This window comes from Schistocerca nitens, chromosome 3 (genome assembly GCF_023898315.1).
Source record: "Schistocerca nitens isolate TAMUIC-IGC-003100 chromosome 3, iqSchNite1.1, whole genome shotgun sequence".
In the NCBI taxonomy this organism is placed as follows: domain Eukaryota; kingdom Metazoa; phylum Arthropoda; class Insecta; order Orthoptera; family Acrididae; genus Schistocerca; species Schistocerca nitens.
Window position 1 is genome coordinate 883,765,987 of NC_064616.1, and position 21,040 is coordinate 883,787,026.

Below are 21,040 nucleotides of genomic sequence, written 5' to 3' on the forward strand. Positions count from 1 at the left end.
AACCGGCTTTTCAAAGTGGATTTCGTAATTGATTACTTTTCCAAAAAGCTTAAAGAAACGTTTAATCCAAGTCAAAACATCTCGATTGATGAAGGAATAACACTATGGCGCGGACGGTTAAATTTTAAAGTTTACAATCCGTCGAAAATTACGAAATATGGCAAACTCATTGCAACGGTGTGTGATTGGAGTACGGGATGCCTTTCCTCATTCAAGATATATTCCGGCGCTGGACAGCCTTTGGCAAAAGCAGTGATGGAACTATTGACACCTTCTTACGAAAAGTGACATCACCTCTACATGGATAATTATTATAACAGTGTAGAACTTGCAGAAAAGTTACTTTAAAAGAAAATTCGAGTTTGTGGAACGATACCGCAAAGTAGAGGATTTCCGGAGAAATTAAAGCGTAGAAAAGTCAATGTGATTGAAGCTTGTCATCAACGGAAAGGTGACAAGTGGCCGGCGACAAGCCAAGTAATACAAGTTAGCGCTGCCGGCGCCAAGCGAATAAATTTGTACGAGGTGTGCGGACGGCAAAGTGTTAAGTAACTTGTCTACAGAGTGTAAACGCCACCTGCAGTTACCGACACAATGCTGTATCTGCATGCACGAACTGCAAATCGCATTGAAGCTGGAGGTGTCATTCTGCAACAACTACAGAGAGAAATTGACAGTAAAACACAGGTAACTATCTGTGCTCTGCCTTTCATCGCACATTCCCGGAATCGTCACAGAGACCATTTGGAACAGAGAACAAGTTTGCTTACGCTTTTCTTTCCATGATGCATACATGCAGACTAAGGCGGCGAATGGAAATTTGTACCAAGGCTGGGATCCGAAGCCAGGTGTCCTGCTAATTAGACAGATGAGCTAACCAGTACGCCACACTGGCGCAATGGTTTTGCACAACTGCACGGACTGCCCTAGCTCGCAGATTCGCATTCACGCCTCAACCCACCTGGTATTCCCCATAAACTCGAACAGCGCTCCAGAGGCTCTGGAACTGTATTAGAATAGTACCTCAGCATCGAACGAAACGAGGGATCCCGCCTGTTTTAATCAAATGAAACCACAGATGGGTCGAGAAAAATCTAGGTACTCTTTGATAGTCAATATTAATGGGATAAAATGACATACCGTTACAATTCTTACATGGGCGAGAGGTTATTTTGTGTGTTTCAAAGCGAACCCCCATTAGCAGCCAAACAACATCGATGCCGCTGAACCGTTGACAGAACTACGACTGTCAGTGTTGCCGGTGTGATAGCTGCACAAGATGACTCGATGGTTTCTCCTAGCTCTTCAGTGTAGCTGGCTTCTGTTGATAAACTTCATTTTTAAAGGCCTCCCATTGGTAGAAGCCAAGAGGTGTAAGGTCTAGAGACCGTGGTTGGTGCTCGACAGCTCCTCTTCGATCTATCCATCATCCAGATAGATTTTATCAAAGTAGGCTCTGACAAAAATGAAATGAGCTTATGGCATCTTTGGACGGGAGACCCATCAGGGGAAGTTCGGCCGCCAAGTGCAAGTCTTATTGCAGTCGACGTCACATTGGGCGACTTACGAGCCGGTGATGAGGATAAAATGATGATGAGGACAACACAACACCCAGTCCCCAAGCGGAGAAAATCTGTAACCCGGCCGGGAATCAAACCTGGGCTCGCTTACATGGGAGGCGAGCACGTTACCACCCAGCTAAGCAGGCGGACGTAGGCTCTGACATCTCTGTTGTAGTGAGGCGGAGTATCCTCTTTTTGTAGGTAAAATCTTACATTTCCAAACACCTCTCGGATGGCAAGTAAAGCCGGTGTCTGCAGCATATTAAGATACACCTCACCATTTACCGTAGCTTCAAAAACGAATGGTCCAATGAAACGACGCGATGGCTGACTACACCACTCATTAACGCCCGGTTGGTTAACATGTTTGTCTACGTGAACGTGAGGATTTTCAGGAGCCCAGCACACGCACTTGGGACGGCTTACAGTACCGTTCAGTTTGAATTACGCCTCATTACAGCAGATAACCATCCCAGAAAACCGTTCATCCTCGCGAAGCATGCCTTCAAACCACTCACAGAGCTACATCCTTCGAACCGAGTCGTCCTCGTTCATAGCGCGCAGGGATCTTGGAATGTACACTTTCCACTTTGTAGCCTTCACAACTCGTCGTACGCTCGATTAGCTTACTCCGCTTTCACGTGCACCTTGCTTCAAAGATTTTTGAGGTGACCTCGTAAAATGTCGCAATACAGTAGCACTTGAAGCTTGACTTGCTGATGTTTTTGATCGGCCAAATCTTACCTTATGCACATCCTGAACAGTGCCGTCGGCTTCAAATTCGTCCGAACATGATAAATTGTTGAATGTGTTGGTGGTTGAGTTCCGTACACACTATGCCACTGCCGTTGTACCTTCATCATATTTCCATACTTCCAGTAGCACTTCAATAGGGCCTTGCGTTGCTCAAGCGACTGTCGGACGTCATTAATTGCTGCACTGTCGTCTGCTGGAAAACGATCGCCAAGACTTGTTGAAGAACTAATGGGCCACGCTACCACGCATAACTGCAACGATATGTCATTTTGTTCCAAAGATATTAACTACTAAAGAGTGTCTACATTTTTCTGGGCCGGCCGCGGTGGTCTAGCGGTTTTCCGCGCTCAGTCCGGAACCGCGTGACTGCTACGGTCGCAGGTTGGAATCCTGCCTCGGGCATGGATGTGTGTGATGTCCTTAGGTTAGTTAGGTTTAAGTAGTTCTAAGTTCTAGGGGACATGACCACAAATGTTAAGTCCCATAGTGCTCAGAGCCATTTGAACCATTTGAGCCATTTTTCTGGACCCCCCCTGTATACGGTTCCAGGGATCTTTTCAAGTATCAAACATCTGTAATGTATACAGGGTGGTCCATTGATCGTGACCGGGCCAAATATCTCACGAAATAAACGTCAAACAAAAAACTACAAAGAACGAAACTCGTCTAGCTTGAAGGGGGAAACCAGATTGCGCTATGGTTGGCCCGCTAGATGGCGCTGCCAGAGGTCAAACGGATATCAACTGCGTTTTTTAAAATAGGAACCCCCATTTTTTATTACATATTCGTGTAGTACGTTAAGAAATATCAATGTTTTAGTTGGACCACTTCTTTCGGTTTGTGATAGATGGTGCTGTAATAGTTACAAACATATGGCTCACAATTTTAGACGAACAGTTCGTAACAGGTAGGTTTTTTAAATTAAAATACAAAACGTAGGTACATTTGAGCACTATTTCGGTTGTTCCAATGTGATACATGTACCTTTGTGAACTTGTCATTTCTGAGAACGCCTGCTGTTACAGCGTGATTACCTGTATATACCACATTAATGCAATAAATGCTCAAAATGATGTCCGTCAACCTCAATGCATTTGGCAATACGTGTAACGACATTCCTCTCAACAGCGAGTAGTTCGCCTTCCGTAATTGTCGCACATGCATTGACAATGCGCTGACGCATGTTGTCAGGCGTTGTCGGTGGATCACGATAGCAAATATCCTTCAACTTTCCCCACACAAAGAAATACGGGGACGTCAGATCCGGTGAACGTGCGAACCATGCTATGGTGCTTCGACAACCAATCCACCTGTCATGAAACATGCTATTCAGTACCGCTTCAACCGCACGCGAGCTATGTGCCGGACATCCATCATGTTGGAAGTACATAGCCATTCTGTCATGCAGTGAAACATCTTGTACTAACATCGGTAGAACATTACGTAGGAAATCAGCATACATTGCACCATTTAGATTGCTATCGATAAAATGGGGGCCAATTATCCTTCTTCCCATAATTCCGCACCATACATTAACACGCCAAGGTCGCTGATGTTCCACTTGTCGCAGCCATCATGGATTTTCCGTTGCCCAATAGTGCATTTTATGCCGGTTTACGTTACCGCTGTTGGTGACTGACGCTTCGTCACTAATTAGAACGCGTGCAAAAAATCTGTCATCGTCCCGTAATTTCTCTTGTGCCCAGTGGCAGAACTGTACACGACGTTCGAAGTCGTCGCCATGCAATTCCTGGTGCATAGAAATATGGTACGGGTGCAATCTATGTTGATGTAGGATTCTCAACACCGACGTTTTTGAGATTCCCGATTCTCGCGCAGTTTGTCTGCTACTGATGAGCGGATTAGCCGCGAAAGCAGCTAAATCACCTACTTGGGCATCATCATTTGTTGCAGGTCGTGGTTGACGTTTCACATGTGGCTGAACACTTCCTTTTTCCTTAAACAACGTAACTATTCGGCGAACGGTCCGGACACTTGGATGTTGTCCAGGATACCGAGCAGCATACATAGCACACGCCCGTTGGGCATTTTGATCATAATAGCCATACATCAACACGATATCGACCTTTTCCGCAATTGGTAAACGGTCCATTTTAAGACGGGTAATGTATCACGAAGCAAATACCGTCCGCACTGGCGGAATGTTACGTGAAACCACTTACTTATACGTTTGTGACTACTACAGCGCCATCTATCACAAAGCGAAGAAAGTGGTCCAACTAAAACATTCATATTTCTTTACGTATTACACGAATATGTTATTAAAAAGGGGGGTTCCTATTTTTAAAAAACGCAGTTGACAGCCGTTTGACATATGGCAGTGCCATCTAGCGGGCCAACCATAGCGCCGTCTGGTTTTCTCTTTCAAGGCAGACAAGTTTCTCTCTTTGTAGTTTTTTCGTTTGTCGCTTATTTCGTGAGATATTTGGCCCGGTCACGATCAATGGACCACCCTTATATGCAGACTGAAGCGACGAATGAGAATTCCCTTCTGTCAAGGTATACAGCCTTTTCCTCATGTAAGCCAGATGGATGCTGGCGACAGCGATGAGCGCCGGCGCGTCCTTCGTGAAACGTGCGGCAGGTGGCGTTTACTCGTGTGGAGAAGGAGGACGAGGCCCGCGAAGGTCAGTGGGCTCCCGCCTGCGCTGCGCCAGTCACAGTTGGGCTCAGTTCCTGCTGCTGGTGAGTACGTCTCCCGCGCCTAGCTGAACATCGTCTCCTGCGACAGATGGTACGCCCCCCTAACTCCCGAGCACAAGTAACAACTGACGCGCATCTTGACCGAGTATTGGAACAACAAACGAATACTCACAGTTGGTGAGTGTTTCTATGACTTTTCATAACTGACACACATTAGATTATACCACATGTCTGTCTAGTGATGCGCGCCAGAGTTGCTTACTTATTAGAAGAGGACGTTTTTCTGGTATTAGTATGACAATCTTTTTCTCGATCTGAACTTCAATGTGTGTACTGTATGAGAATTACGCCTTCCGAAAAAACCGGAAACATAGAGATGCGATTAAATATATAATTTCAAATATTCAGCACAAACGCTTACATACTGATCTCGAGAATGAGTAATACACCACCTGAAAATTTTGAAAAACGATAATTACTGCAATTTTAAAACGTATTTTCATGTAAGCCACTTTGTAAAACTTCCATCGGCAGTCACTGCGAACCGTAGTTTGTAATTTTCAGAACATTGTTGTTATCGTATGAAAGTTTCAGACACCATGTATTCGCTGACATCTGCATCCATTTGATTTTCAAGTCTTGTTGTTGTTGTTGTTGTTTCGACTTGTTTGGTGCAACTCTTCACGTTACTTTAGTCTATGAAAATCTCTTCGTATATGCATAACTACGGCAGACTACATCCAGTTGAACCTACGTACTGCAAACAAGTTGTGGTCTCCTAAAATCTTAACGTGCCACTCTTCTCGCCATCGCCTATTTAACTACTCCTTGATTCCTCAGGATGTGTTCTATTAACCGATCCCGTCTTCTAGTCATGTTGTGTAGTAAATTTTTCTCCCCATTTCGGTTCAGTACATCCTCTTAAGTTACCCGAGAGACTCATCTAATGTACGGTATTCTTGAGTAATACTACACTTTAAAACCTGCTATTCCGTTCGTGGCTGCACAGTTTGCAGGCCACGTTTTACTTCCCTACAGTGTTAAGTCAGACAAAAATTATCAGACTGTCTTCTAACAGTTGGAGTTGTATGTGTTGTTAACATATTTCTAATTTTCGGGGAAAGCTTTTCTTATCACTGCCAGACTCCATCTTTTCTCCTGTTTACTTCGGCCGTCGTGAGCTACTTCGCTCCACAAATTAGAAAAATCGCAAAAACGTTATTGATACTAAAATACGAGAGCGTTGTCATAATTCCTTAACGGAAACCCTCTAATCACGAGGAGAGAGGAGCAAATAATAAATGTCGTTACAATAATCAAGCAAATACAACAGTCTTTATAATAAAAGCTGCTGAAAGAATAAGTGAAAAAACATGTTACGAATCACTGTCAGTGCGAGTAATGGTGTGTATCTTCATATTTTCACGGCGTATTGATTGATCCATTAGATTTCTGGCGTGATGTCGCAGAAATTCAACTGACATTTCAGCCGTATACATTGCGGACACGATCAGAGTGAGCTGACAAACTGAACGGATGCGGTCGTTGTGGCATCAGTGAGTCAGCTCATTCGGAAGATGAAAGGAATCCGACCGAAATGTCAGTTGAAGAAACGCGGTTTGTGCGGCTGTACACTCGAAATGTGACCGATCGACAAGGTAAGGGACTCTAATGTGGCTGTTCGCCATTCACGGGTCGCTGCCACTAGAGTAGGCCATGCGGCCGATTTCAAGCTTGATCTGCTGTCGGAAGCCCAGCCTAGCATAAAGTTTTTATCTGCCAGGCGGCGGTCTGTCTGGAGTGGAAGTATTCGTCAGCATTTTGCTGTCAGGAACCTCCTACAATATTTAATTAATGCTACGACTGGGATCACATACCAGTCGAGATGTCTTGGTTTAAGTTTTTCATGGACTGCATGACACAGTTCACATGAATGCTGGGATAGTTCTTTGAACAAAGTTACAATTTATTTCCTCTAAGACTGTCGCCAAATTATGCTTGTGCTTCGTTTCGAATGACGCCACCTATGTTATAAAATATTGATTTTCTACTCCATTGAGTACCTATATTCCGAAGATCTTTGTTGTTCTCAATACTAGAACAAGCTTACCTTTTCCCTTGTGAGACATTTCATTCTACGTGAAACGTTTTTTGTGTTACGCTCCATCAGTATCTTTAGCTGCACTATGTTCATTTCGATCAGTTCCTGTTTAAAAGTTTCCCAGTTGACATCCAGGTCAGACCGTTTGGCATACATGTTGGTATTGTGTTATATGGACGTTGCGTCTGTTATTATTCTGTCAGTTACTTTATCCTTTTGCAGTTTACAAGAATATCCGTGTTGATTAAGATGGTTCAAATGGCTCTGAGCACTATGGGACTTAACATCTATGGTCATCAGTCCCCTAGAACTTAGAACTACTTCAACCTAACTAACCTAAGGACGTCACACAACACCCAGTCATCACGAGGCAGAGAAAATCCCTGACCCCGCCGGGAATCGAACCCGGGACCCCGTGCTCGGGAAGCGAGAACGCTACCGCGAGACCACGAGCTGCGGACGTGTTGATTAAGAAATGTATTCTCTGAGCACAAGCAAAATAATAGCTATTACGTGACCAACTTTTTACGGTTTTATAAAGACTGTCTAACGTTATGAAACTTTAAAACAGCTTGACCAGCATGACGTAATCATATGGACAGGACTGGCAACCTGTTTCTACGACTTTCCGATACTGCTTATCTCAGAACCGCTGCACCGTGTTAACATTGTCACAACAGTTCACCTACGTCTTCTTTCTGTGTGCCAAGACGAATACTAAACTATAACTACTGCATAATGCTGTGTTAGTGACAAAAGAAAAATACGCCATCCGTGAAAAGGCAACACATGGACTTTCAGCCATGATGAAACTACGTAGCTAATAATCATTACAACGATAAATAATACCGGCTGCGGTTAAGAATTGAGGTACAAACAGCTGTTGTCAAAACATTGGCAGTTATCAGGTGTTAACTGCATTAAGGTATTGTCTGAATGACAAGTTTTTAATATTTTTCCGGTCCTAGAGCAAGTTTTAATAGTAAACCCTGCGTGAAGTTGACACAGATATTTAGACACTTTCAGAAAACGTTCGGTTTGATGTTAGAGGACCGAGGAGATCAGGAACTGCTGTTTCACTATAGAGTATGTACCAAAAAGCTGTTTTCGTGACTTGGGATTTGGGCACTTCACAGGAAATTTAATAAGAGGAAGTAGCTGACGCTTTGATTCACAACTAAATGCATCAGTCACATGTTTTCCTGTACTAAATGCATTCATAAGAGAATGACTGTACGTGAACTAAGCGAGGACGAATACTAACCCTTGAGAAGACTTTGTGTATTTGCAAACACATTTTAGACGGTTGACAATCAGTGAGAAGAGAGAGTATCAGTTCAAGATAATTAGTTATTAAATCTTTCCTGACAAAGTCGATACAAATGTGATTTCATGGCAAGAGTGAACAGCGTTCGAATACCAAGTGTAGACGAAACCATTCTCCAGTCGACGATGCCCGCAGGACGGCGACGTCGGAGGACAGCCAGACAAGGCTACTCATTTATATCTGGATAAAATCCTTTGAAAACGACTGTAGACAGAAAATAATAGTGATAAAATATTATTTAATACAAAGTATCGCATCGTCAACTTATTTACCTTTCAAAATCCGATGGGCTAACGTGGTACGTTATATATCCGGTAGGGTAACGTCTTAGAAAAAGGGGAAATTTAATAAATATTCCTGCAACGCAAAAAAGTTTCGTTCAGAAATGGGATAAACAATAACACAGAATAATAATAATAGTAGTAGTAGTAGTAGTAGTAGTAATAATCATCATCTCGTTCCTTACATACCACGTTCTAGGGGTGTTTCGTCACGTTGTGCTTTTCCGATTAATTTTCACGGTAATCTGAAGTTTCCGCACTTGTATCTGGTGTAATCAGAGGTCATTTTTAAGGTGAAACTTTTTTTGTTTTTATTTAAGAATCGTTTGAGAAAATCGTAATAGACGGACCATCAATACATCCAGAAAGACATTATGACAATCGACCATACTTTTACTCTAGTATTTATTCCGACGTTAATATCAGGTGATCTTTCAAAACCGTAACTCGTATTTCCAACGTCGAACGTGTTTCCATCCTTTCTATTATACGCTGCCGAAACATGTAGATACGATAAATTCTTAGATGAAAATGAGGCATGTCGCATAAGACATGCGGTATAGCATATTAGCAGAAAGAAAAAAAGGTAGGTTAAAGCCATGTTCAAATAGAAGTTATCAGACTATTATGTTAGAATACAGGAGGAACCGCTCACAGTCTGCTCCAATTAATGACCTTGAAATTAAACGGAAACATTATTTAATATACCTTTCATCTACAAAAAAGCATAGTTCATGCAACATATTTACACAATTACTTATTATTTACTAAGTTAGAAGACTAGTGCTGTAAAATCGTAACACATACGATTGAGACAGTACATTAGTAATTTTGTAAGTAGAACACGTTCTTGCTGCAGTGATTTATCAGAAGACACAGGGCTCTGAACAAGCGTCCTCATTTAGTGAAGTCGTAAACGCCTGATCTCTGGCTTTGAGTCAGTGGCAGCTGTTCGTGCGACGCGCGAGGCCGCTAGTCTTTAGCCGTGATTACTGCTGGCTCTGTACCGGTCTTGTCACTTCGTGGAGATAACTGCCGCTGAGGCATCCCCTCGCTCTCAATTCGCAAGTGCGAAGCAGTTGGAAAATCTAAAAGGAATTAGGCGCCGCGAAAACAAGGAAGCAGCTTCAGTTCTTTCCTAGAGGCGGAAAATGTTGTGGGGTATTTCCGCTAAATTAAACGAGTAGTGGCCGAACACACTTCGTATTCAAGAAATCAAAAGTTCTAGTGGGCTCCCGTCGCTACTGATACTGTATCTCAGGAGACTACTACTTTTGTCTATTACACAGAAGCAAATATCGATTCTGAACGTCTTAAAGCATGTACGCTGCCTGATAGGGGAAAAAAAAAAAACAGTGGAGCACCCAGAAGCGTAGGAAGGAACGAAATGAAACTTCATGGGTTAAGAGTGTACGTGACGTCATTTCAGTGATTAAAAAAATAGTCAAATTAAAAAAAACTTGGCAACATGATCCCACTTACCAGTACGATGTTTTTGCACACCTTACAGCTAGGATGCATGCTCTTATTCTGTTGGGAAGCTTTTTTATCCTTTCCGGTGGTAAGCTGTCCCACAACTCTTGTATCTACATCTACATATACATCTACATCCATGCTCCGCAAGCCACCTGACGGTGTGTGGCGGAGGGTACCTTGAATTCCACTATCGGTTCTCCCTTCTATTCCAGTCTCGTATCGTTCGTGGAAAGAAGGATTGTCGGTATGCCTCTGTGTGGACTCTAATCTCTCTGACTTTATCCTTATGGTCTCTTCGCGAGATACACGTAGGAGGGAGCAATATACTGCTTGACTCCTCGGTGAAGGTATGTTTTCGAAACTTCAACAAAAGCCCGTACCGAGCTACTGAGCGTCTCTCCTGCAGAGTCTTCCACTGGAGTTTATCTATCATCTCCGTAACGCTTTCGCGGTTACTAAATGATCCTGTAACGAAGCGCGCTGCTCTCCGTTGGATCTTCTCTATCTCTTCTATCAACCCTATGTGGTACGGATCCCACACGGGTGAGCAGTATTCAAGCAGTGGGCAAACAAGCGTACTGTAACCTACTTCATTTGTTTTCGGATTGCATTTCCTTAGGATTCTTCCAATGAATCTGTCTGGCATCTGCTTTACCGACGATCAACTTTATATGATCATTCCATTTTAAATCACTCCTAATGCGTACTCCCAGATAATTTATGGAATTAACTGCTTCCAGTTGCTGACCTGCTATATTGTAGCTAAATGATAAGGGATCTTTCTTTCTATGTATTAGCAGCACATTACACTTGTCTACATTGAGATTCAATTGCCGTTCCCTGCACCAAGCGCCAGTTCGTTGCAGATCCTCCTGCATTTCAGTACAATGTTCCATTGTTACAACCTCTCGATATACTACGGCATCATCCGCAAAAAGCCTCAGTGAACTTCCGATGTTATCCGCAAGGTCATTTATGTATATTGTGAATAGCAACGGTCCAACGAGGCTCCCCTGCGGCACACCTGAAATCACTCTTACTTCGGAAGACTTTTCTCCATTGAGAATGACATGCTGCGTTCTGTCATCTAGGAACTCTTCAATCCAATCACACAATTGGTCTGATAGTCCGTATACTCTTACTTTGTTTATTAAACGACTGTGGGGAACTGTATCGAACGTCTTGCGGAAGTCAAGAAACACGGCATCTACCTGGGAACCCGTGTCTATGGTCCTCTGGGTCTCGTGGACGAATAGCGCGAGCTGGGTTTCACACGATTGTCTTTTTCGAAGCCCATGCTGATTCCTACAGAGTAGATTTCTAGTCTCCAGAAAAGTCATTATACTCGAACATAATACGTGTTCCAAAATTCTACAACTGATCGACGTTAGAGATATAGGTCTATAGTTCTGCACATCTGTTCGACGTCTCTTCCTGAAAACGGGGATGACCTGTGCCCTTTTCCAATCCTTTTGAACGCTACGCTCTTCTAGAGACCTACGGTACACCGCTGCAAGAAGGGGGGCAAGTTCCTTCGCGTACTCTGTGTAAAATCGAACTGGTATCCCATCAGGTCCAGCGGTCTTTCCTCTTTTGAGCGATTTTCATTGTTTCTCTATCCCTCTGTCATCTATTTCGATATCTACCATTTTGTCAGAGAAGGAACTACAGTGCAGTCTTCCTCTGTGAAACAGCTTTGGAAAAAGACATTTAGTATTTCGGCCTTTAGTCTGTCATCCTCTGTTTTAGTACCATTTTGGTCACAGTGTCTGGACATTTTGTTTTGATCCACCTACCGCTTTGACATAAGACCAAAATTTCTTAGGATTTTCTGCCAAGTCAGTACATAGAACTTTACTTTATAATTCATTGAACGTCTCTCGCATAGCCCTCGTCACACTAAATTTCGCTTCGCGTAATTTTTGTGTGTCTGCATGGCTTTGGCTATGTTTATGTTTGCTGTGAAGTTCCCTTAGCTTCCGCAGCAGTTTTCTAACTCGGTTGTTGTACCACGGTGGCTCTTTTCGATCTCTTACGATCTTGCTTGGCACATACTCATCTAACACATATTGTACCATGGTTTTGAACTTTGTCCACTGATCCTCAAGACTATCTGTACTTGAGACAAAACTTTTGTGTTGAGCCATCAGGTACTCTGACCGATATCCTGGATACTGCCACGGATTGTAGTTGGTCTGCGCTGCGTGTTATATCTGGGGGTCTTGCGGACAGCGTGAGTTCATCATCAACACGCAGACAGTTTACAGAAAGACGTGCTTTGCGTGGACGAGCATTATCCTGTTGGAAAGCGTTACCATGATACTATCGTACGAGAGGTAACACTGTGAATGCAGGATGTCTGTGACGTACCGCTGTGCCGTCAGTTCTCTCGATCACTGCCAGTCGTAGCCCGAAGTCATACCCGATGGCTTTCCACCCCATGTCGCCAAGGTTAAAATGATGTGCTTGTCCAAAACATTGGAAGATTGGGACACATCTTCAGGTCACCATGATACTCGCTGACCATAGTCATATGGGATATCTTTTGCATATAATTTATTGGCCTTTGGCATTAACCATTTAGCCAGAGAAGTGAGTAATTACAGATCAGGTATACTATATCACACATATAGCATAAACATTAGAAATTACAGTAATTCCAGGTAAACTTCATGATACATTCTGTACATTCACGCATTCAAAACAGTTCACCTATCACAACTTCTTACTCTGGAACTTCTGAGTCTGACTCATATGCTTCTTGCAGAAACTGGGCAACACTGACGTAGTCCGTTGTGGTCGGCTGTCAAAACAGCTCCGTCACAGATTTAGCTTGAGGAATTCTTGCTCTCACCATGGCCTTAAGAGACCTGCGGCGTTGTCTCTCATAGCGTGAACATTCTTGTAGCATATGGTTAAGGTCTGCAGTTTCAGTTGGGTGGTCTTCGCAGTATGGATATGGCTTAACTCTCATCCTATAAAGATGTAAAGAGTAACAGCCGTGATCATGCGGTTGCGCGTTAAGGCTGTGGTATGACGTGTAGATAGCTTGATTTGTGAAAATCAAGTTTTTCATGGAATACTCGGCTGTATATGGCATAGTGTCTTCCTTTGGACTATTGTGAGATCTCCCACGTATGTGACCATTCTTGACAACCTTTTTCTTCACGCCAGCAACAAAATCTGTATGTTGAAGCCAGCTGTAATAAGGCTGGCCATCAGTCACACTTTGTTTTGCCAGGTGGTCCTCCATCTCGTTACGTGAGTGTCCCTTGATCCATAATAAATGGACACGTTCATGATGACTTTCACACTTACAGAGAAACTTTATTACATAGAGTAAATGGCCACTGGTGTTGGAACCCCGCCGGCCGCTGTGGCCGTTCTAGGCGCTTCAGTCCGGAACCACGCTGCTGCTACGGTCGCAGGTTAGAATCCTGCCTTGGGCAATGAGTGTGTGATGTCCTAAGGTTAGTTAGGTTTAAGTAGTTCTAAGTCTAGGGGACTGATGACCTCAGATGTGAAGTCCCATAGTGCTTAGAGCCATTTGAACCAATTTTTGTTGGAGCCCCACTGCTGCTTTTCCAGGTTTTTCAGTGCGTTCCTCAAATCTACATCAACATATACACGGATACTCTGCAAATCACATTTAAGTGCCTGGGAGAGGGTTCATTGAACCACCTTCTCAATTCTGTTATTCCAATCTCGTATAGTGCACGGAAAGAATGAACACATAAATCTTTCCGTGCGAGCTCTGATTTCCCTTATTTTATCGTGGTGATCGTTCCTCCATATGTAGGTCGGTGTCAACAAAATATTTTCGCATTCGGAGGAGAAAGTTGGTGATTGGAATTACGCGAAAAGATTCCATCTCAACGAAAAACGCCTTTCTTTTAATGATTTACACCCAAATCCTGTATCATATCTGTGACACTCTCTCCCATATTTCGCGATAATCTGAGGCAATAAGGATGTCGTTGAACTGATTTGTCGCATATTGAGGAGCTTCCTTAATTGTAAGGACTTCGCCAGTGAAGATGCTATGCTGGTTTCAGTCGCTAGCGTAAACATAGCCCAGTATAACGGATCTCCGCCAAAGTATGAAAAGCCGGTGTCCTGTCTTGTTTTGGAGCCGTCAGTGAATATTTTCACCGATGAGAGACACGCTGATGCAATCAAATTGAAAGCGCCAGTAGAAGTGGTGGAAGTTCGATTCGATCCTTTGAGCTGATAGAAGATTGTGGGCTGTTAGTTTAATACGTCATATTCCACACTAAATGCAGGAGGCAGTCTTTCACGACGAGGGGTATCAAATATCTTTGCTGCCTGAAGCTTTGAGCTAGGAGGGGTACCCTCCTCCTTTGAACCCTATCGTCGTACCAGTTGTCCTCAATGAAGCTAAAATTTTACAGAAGAGGATGAACTCTTTGTGCTGCTTTAAGAAGGAAGAATTTCTGAGCCAAGAAGTCGTCCGGAATTGAAGAGGCATCTCCCTTGCTTCCACCAAAAGCGCATTCGCAGGTGTAGAATTCATTGCCCCAAGGCAGGTGCGTATGCCACTGTACTGCAGAGTATCGATCTTGCCTTGCAGAGATGTCGCCAATAATTCAGTATAGACCGAATCATGCCATTGTAAAGAGTGAGTAGGACTGTAACATCATACGCGAGATACCGATCGTAGGATATTGAGTGATCGACCAACCTTGGAAATCAAATATCCCACATAGCTTGCCCATTTCAGTCTGTCGACAAATAGCTGCTTACTGAAATAGTAAAAGGACTTAATCGCATCAAGGGCGTTGTTAACGTCCATCTCTGCTGTGTAAAGACAACCACCGAAGATTTACCATCTGCCAGATTCAGTCCAGTTTTGTAAGTCTACGAATAGAGTACTTACGCCGTTCGATCCAACCACCTTAGCGTCATCCTCAAGCTGAGAGAAAACGAGTACATGCAGATATCATCGGCGCACAATAGGACTTTTATTGAAGGGCCAAAAATCGTGCTAAAGTCTGATGGGATGTCGTATGGGATAGTGCAGAACCACGATTCATTGCTGAAGACAGTGTGACGCCTTTGCATGCTTCTCGGTCATAGCACCACTCCGGACATAGCCGTTTGCGTTGTGTTAACGACTGCCTACGCAAGAGACGGTAATTCCCCAGTTCGGCTGCTGCTAGTCTTCGACCAATGATGCGGGAAGACCATTTCTTGTTCTCCGATTGCAGGCGCTGATGTGAAGGGGTTACAATGTGTTGGGTGCACAATATGGCGATTCTACCTCGTTGTAATCAATATCGTCGATTGAAATCTTGAAGACGATTATGCCTGACTTCACGATCCCGTGCACACTGGGCCACTGACGAACCCGAATGCCCCAAAACTCTAGATATTGCAAGATTTGACCAGTCAGCCAAATGGAGAGCTACAATGAAGCCGTTTTCAAATCCTCTCAGCTGCTGATAACGCTGTCTCACACGAGTACGCATCATCTTCTTGTCCTTCTCTGCGATCACTTTGCATCTGACGCTGTTCATGCCCCTTATATACCTGACCAGGTCTGATAAGAATAATAAACAGGAACAACACTAATGAACTCTGGTGGTCGATCTGTCACAGAAAATTGCAACTCTAATGATTTACATACACGCCAACGGTGTGTACGTGTATGAAGTTATCTACGCCTACATACATACTATGCTGCATGGCGTAGGTACCTTGTACCACTGCTGTTCATTTCCTCTCCTGCTCCATTCGCAAACAGATCGAGGGAAAAACGACTGTCTAAAAGCCTCCTTTTGTTGTTGTTGTTGTTCTGGTCTTCAATCCGGAGACTGGTTTGATTCAACTATCAATGCCACTCTATCCTGTGCAAGCTTAAACTCCGAATTACTACAAATCCGAATAACCACTACAAACTACATCCCACTGAATCTGCTTACCGTATTCATTTCTTAGTCTTCCTCTACGATTTTTATCCCTCCTACCACACACACACACACACACACACACACACACACACACACACACACACACACACACCAAAAAACACCGATCCAATTCTAAGTTGGTCATGTGTTGATGTCTCGGAAAGTGTCCTATCAACTGATCCCTTTTTTTAGTCAAGTTGTGTCGGAAATTTCACGTTTCCCGAATTCTATTCAGTACCTCCTAATTGGTTACGTCATCCACATAGCTAATCTTCAACATTCTTCTGTAGCGCCACATTTCAAAAGCTTTTATTCTCTTATTGTCTAAATTGTTTATCGTCCGTTGGTTCAAATTGCTCTGACCACTGTGGGACTTAACTTCTGAGGTCATCAGTCCCCTAGAACTTAGAACTACTTAAACCTAAGGACATCACACACATCCATGCCCGAGGCAGGATTCGAACCTGCGACCGTAGCGGTCGCGCGGCTCCAGACTGTAGCGCCTAGAACCGCTTGGCCACCCCGGCCGGCTTTATCGTCCGTGCTTCACTTCCATACATGGGTAAACACCAAATGCTTTCAGAAAAGACTTCCCGACACTAAAATCTATATTAGGTGCTACTGCCAGTTTACAATTTATATGCTCTATTTCTTGATTACCGTTAAGTATTTTGCTGCCGAAATAGGAAAACTCATCTACTTCTTTAAGTGTGTCGTTTCCAAATCTAATTCCCTCAGCATCATCTGGTTTAATTCCACTACATTCCATTATCCTTATTTTGCTTTTTTAATGTTCATCTTATACCCTCCTTTCAAGGCACTATCCCTTCCGTTCATCTGCTATTTCAAGTCCTTTGCTATGTCTGACAGAATTACAATGTCATCGGCAAACCTTAGTTTTTATTTCTTCTCCCTGAACTTTAATTCTCACTATAAATTTGTTCTTTGCTCCTTTACTGCTTGTTCAATGTGCAAATTCAGTAACATTTGGGATGTGTTACAGGCCTGTCTCACTCCCTCCTCTACCACTGCTTCACTTTCGTGCCCCTCGACTCTTGCAACTGCCGTTGGTTTCTGTACAAGTTGTAAAGAGCCTTTCGCTCCCTGTATTACCCCTGCTACCTTAAGCATTTCAGAGTATTCCAGAGAAATTTGTCAAAGCTTTCTCTAAGTCTACAAATACTATCAACATAGCTTTGGTTTTCCTTAACCTATCTTCTAAGATAAGTCGTACGGTCAGTATTGTCGCGCGTGTTCCTACATGTCTCCTACATCCAGTCTGATCAACCATGACTTATTAAACTGATAGGTAACATTGACACCTGTCAGTCTGCACACGAGCCCTAGTTTTCCACATCTTACGTGACGGTCCTTAGGCGACATGTTCGTTGACGACAATAGAATCGTTCTGCAGTCACCCTCAGCTGCTGTCTTGCCGAATGAGCACGGTCTTGTCTCCGGGGTGTCCCATTGGAGTTCACTAAGCATCTCCATAATACTTGTGCGCTGATCGTACCTGCTGGTGACAAATCTAGCAACCCGCCTCTGAATTGCTTCGACGTTTTCTTTTAATCCGACTTGTTTGGGGTCCCAAACACTCGAACAGCACCCCCCAGGGGATCCACAACTCTTTTGTGGATACGTGCGTAGCGAGCACGGGACCCCGAGCTGATGTGGCCTTCCTTCCTTTCCGGGCTGCATACCTTCCCTTTCCGCATCCTTCCCCATCCCCCATCTTCGCCCCCCCCCTCACCTCTGGCTCTTTCCTTCCTTTTCTCCCCCTCTGGGGGAATGGTTTGTGCCTACGTCCGGAGACGGACGCTTGTAAATGTACCACATTCTTCGCCTTCCTTACTTGTAAGTCTTCGTCCTTCCTTTGTCCTTCTCTTTTCCTTACCTCTTCTCTCTACCCTTTTCTCCGCTGCGGCGTTTGAGACCTCTTCTTTCCTTTCCCTTTCCCTTTCTCTTTCTTCCTCCCTGTGCGTGTCTGAAGGCCGACCCACGCACTTCCATGCGTAGCCGGTGACGGGATAACGCGTAATTCCCCGCCCCGGGTAGACAGGTAGGACACGTACGTACCCCCTGGTAACGGCCAGGCCCAGGGAGGGGTGATTACCCGAGCTGATACCTTCCGAAAGTGCCGATTGGTCCCTCCGTCCGTTTGTCGGGAGGTGTGACCTGAGGTGTGAACAATCACCTAAGGCGGGAGTGCCCTCAGAGAGGGCCCCCACAAGGGAGGAGCGCGCCATCGGAGACGCCGGTAATCATGGGGGATTCTTCCGCAATGGTTTCCTCACCTTCCACTATGTCTGCTCACAAACGTAAGTTCACTGAGTCTCAACCACAGTCAGTTCTTCCATCGTTGCCACAGTTCCTTGTTGTTTCTCGGTCTGACGAAGGTCACGACTTCTCCACAGTCAACCCTTTCATTATTCAGAAAGGTGTCGACGCAATTGCAGGTCCTGTCAAGTCTTGTTCCAGATTACGGAATGGCACCCTGTTGTTAGAGACACACAGTGCCCTCCAGGCACAAAAATTGCTGCGTACCTCACTACTACACACTTTCCCTGTCCGGGTGGAACCGCACCGTACCTTAAATTCCTCGCGTGGAGTTGTTTATACACGCTCCCTCGATGGACTGTCTGACGAAGAAATTCAGCACTACCTGTCAGACCAGGGCGTAACGGCTGTTCATAGGGTTATGAAAAGGGTTGACACGAAGATCATTCCAACCCGCACTGTCTTTTTGACATTTGACAAAGTGCAACTCCCATCGAAAATCAAAGCAGGCTATGAGATAATTTCCGTTCGTCCTTACGTCCCAAACCCTACGCGTTGCTATAGGTGCCAGCGATTCAATCACACCAGCCAGTCCTGTTCTAATCCGGCCAAATGTGTTACGTGTGGCAGGGATGCCCATGAGGGTGCTTGTCCACCTCCATCCCCTCGCTGCATCAACTGCATGGGTGACCACGGTGCTTCCTCTAGAGATTGCCCAGTTTTTAAGGACGAAAAGCTCATCCAGGAAATCAGAGTGAAGGAAAAGGTGTCGACCTTTGCTGCTCGGAAATTATTCGCCAGTCGACAGCCCACCGTGCCTCAGACAGGCAAATACAGCACTGTCCTTGCTTCTCCTCGGCCAACAAAGGAGGCGGCCACGCAGACTTGCGACCTCACCTTTAGTGCCACGGTCGTCCGATCGGCCAGCGCAAAGATCGCCCGTTCAACTTCACCACTTTCGCCTGCCCACTCTTTGGCTCACCCTTCGTCGGGTTCTGCTAAATCTCGAGCCCAAAAGTCAGACACCAAGTCTTCGAAGAAAGAGCATACTCGTGAAGAGTTTTTACGTACGGCAACTTCACCACCATCGGTTCCTCCGTCCTCTAAACCTCATACTTCCAAGAAGGCTACAAAGAAACCCAGTTCCTCTCCTTCTCCGCCAAGGCGTGTCCCATCCACAGCGCCACCTGGCGGAAATCGCCCTCGGCCGTCTTCTGTGTCGCCGAGGCACACTGCTGGTGGCCGGTCAACCGGCCGATCGCTGGTGGCAGGAGCTGCTCCTGACCAACCTATGGATCAGGATCTTCTGCCTTCGGCTGAATGCCATTCCATGCTGTCGGTCGCAAGCTCTGAGCAGTCGTTGAGTTGACAGCAACCTTGGTCACATTCCTCCATTTTCTGTTCACCCTATGTCCATTATCCACTGGAATATCCGCGGCATTCGCGCCAATCGGGATGAATTGTCGATCCTCTTACGATCCTACTCTCCGGTCATCTTCTGTCTTCAGGAAACAAAGCTGCGTCCTAATGACCGCTTTGTTCTCCCTCATTTTCAGTCCGTCCGATATGACCTCCCCTCTGTGGAAGGCACTCCAGCCCATGGAGGACTCATGATTCTTCTCCATGATACTCTCCATTATCATCCAATCCCCTTAGACAGTTCCTTCCAAGCTGTCGCCGTCCGTCTTTCCCTTTCTGGATACACGTTCTCTCTTTGTACTGTATACATTCCATCGTCCACACCAATGGCACGAGCTGATCTCCTTCATCTTCTTGGTCAGCTTCCACCCCCCTATTTGCTGGTTGGGGACTTCAATGCCCACCACCCGCTTTGGGGATCTCCACATCCTTGTCCACGTGGCTCCCTATTGCTAGACGTCTTCCACCAAGCGGATCTAGTTTGCCTCAACACTGGGGACCCTACATTTTTGTCTGCCTCCACGACAAATTTATCTCATTTGGACCTTGCGATCGGTACTGTTCCGCTTGCTCGGCGCTTCGAATGGTTCGCCCTTGATGATACACACTCGAGTGACCACTTTCCATGTGTCCTTAGGCTGCAGCCTCAACTGCCATATATGCGCCCGCGACGCTGGAAGTTTGCCCAAGCCGATTGGACACTTTTTTCGTCTCTAGCGACATTCGATGACCGTCGCTTTCCCAGCGTCGACGATGAGGTCACACATATTACCGACGTTATTCTTACAGCTGCGGAACGTTCAATACCACGCACCTCCGAATTGCCCCGGCGCCCCCCAGTTCCTTGGTGGAACGAGGCATGCCGTGACGCAATACGTGAGCGGCGACGTGCTCTTCGCATTTTCCGTCACCATCCTACTCTGGCAAACTGTATCCGCTATAAGCAACTCCGCGCGCGATGCCGTCGCGTTCTCCGCGATAGCAAGAAGGCAAGCTGGCAATTCTTTATTAGCTCATTTAACACCTTCACTCCCTCCTCGGAAGTTTGGAGTCGGCTTCGACGGTTTTCAGGCGCGCCTAGTTTCTCCCCGGTCTCTGGGCTCACTGTCGCGCATGATACCTTAGTGGACCCCGTCGCAATTTCTAACTCATTGGGTCAGCACTTTGCTGAGATTTCGAGCTCTTCAAATTACCCGCCAGCGTTTCTCCCGAAGAAACGTGCAGAGGAAGTGCGACCTCTTGCT

General features: G+C 45.1%; 1 protein-coding gene across 3 annotated transcripts in view; it reads left to right on the forward strand.

The window, feature by feature from the left end:
- The first annotated feature begins 4,998 nt into the window (after nucleotides 1-4,998).
- The window catches only part of LOC126249805 (UNC93-like protein), a 448,375-nt gene continuing 432,333 nt past the window's right edge, over nucleotides 4,999-21,040 (forward strand). The window contains exon 1 of one of the 3 annotated variants that reach the window (XM_049951504.1): nucleotides 4,999-5,159. In XM_049951504.1, coding sequence (XP_049807461.1) covers nucleotides 5,071-5,159 — 89 coding nt within the window. In that variant the 5' untranslated portion in view covers nucleotides 4,999-5,070. The remainder of the gene's footprint in view (nucleotides 5,160-21,040) is intronic. The other 2 variants (XM_049951499.1, XM_049951502.1) reach the window with 2 other exon arrangements.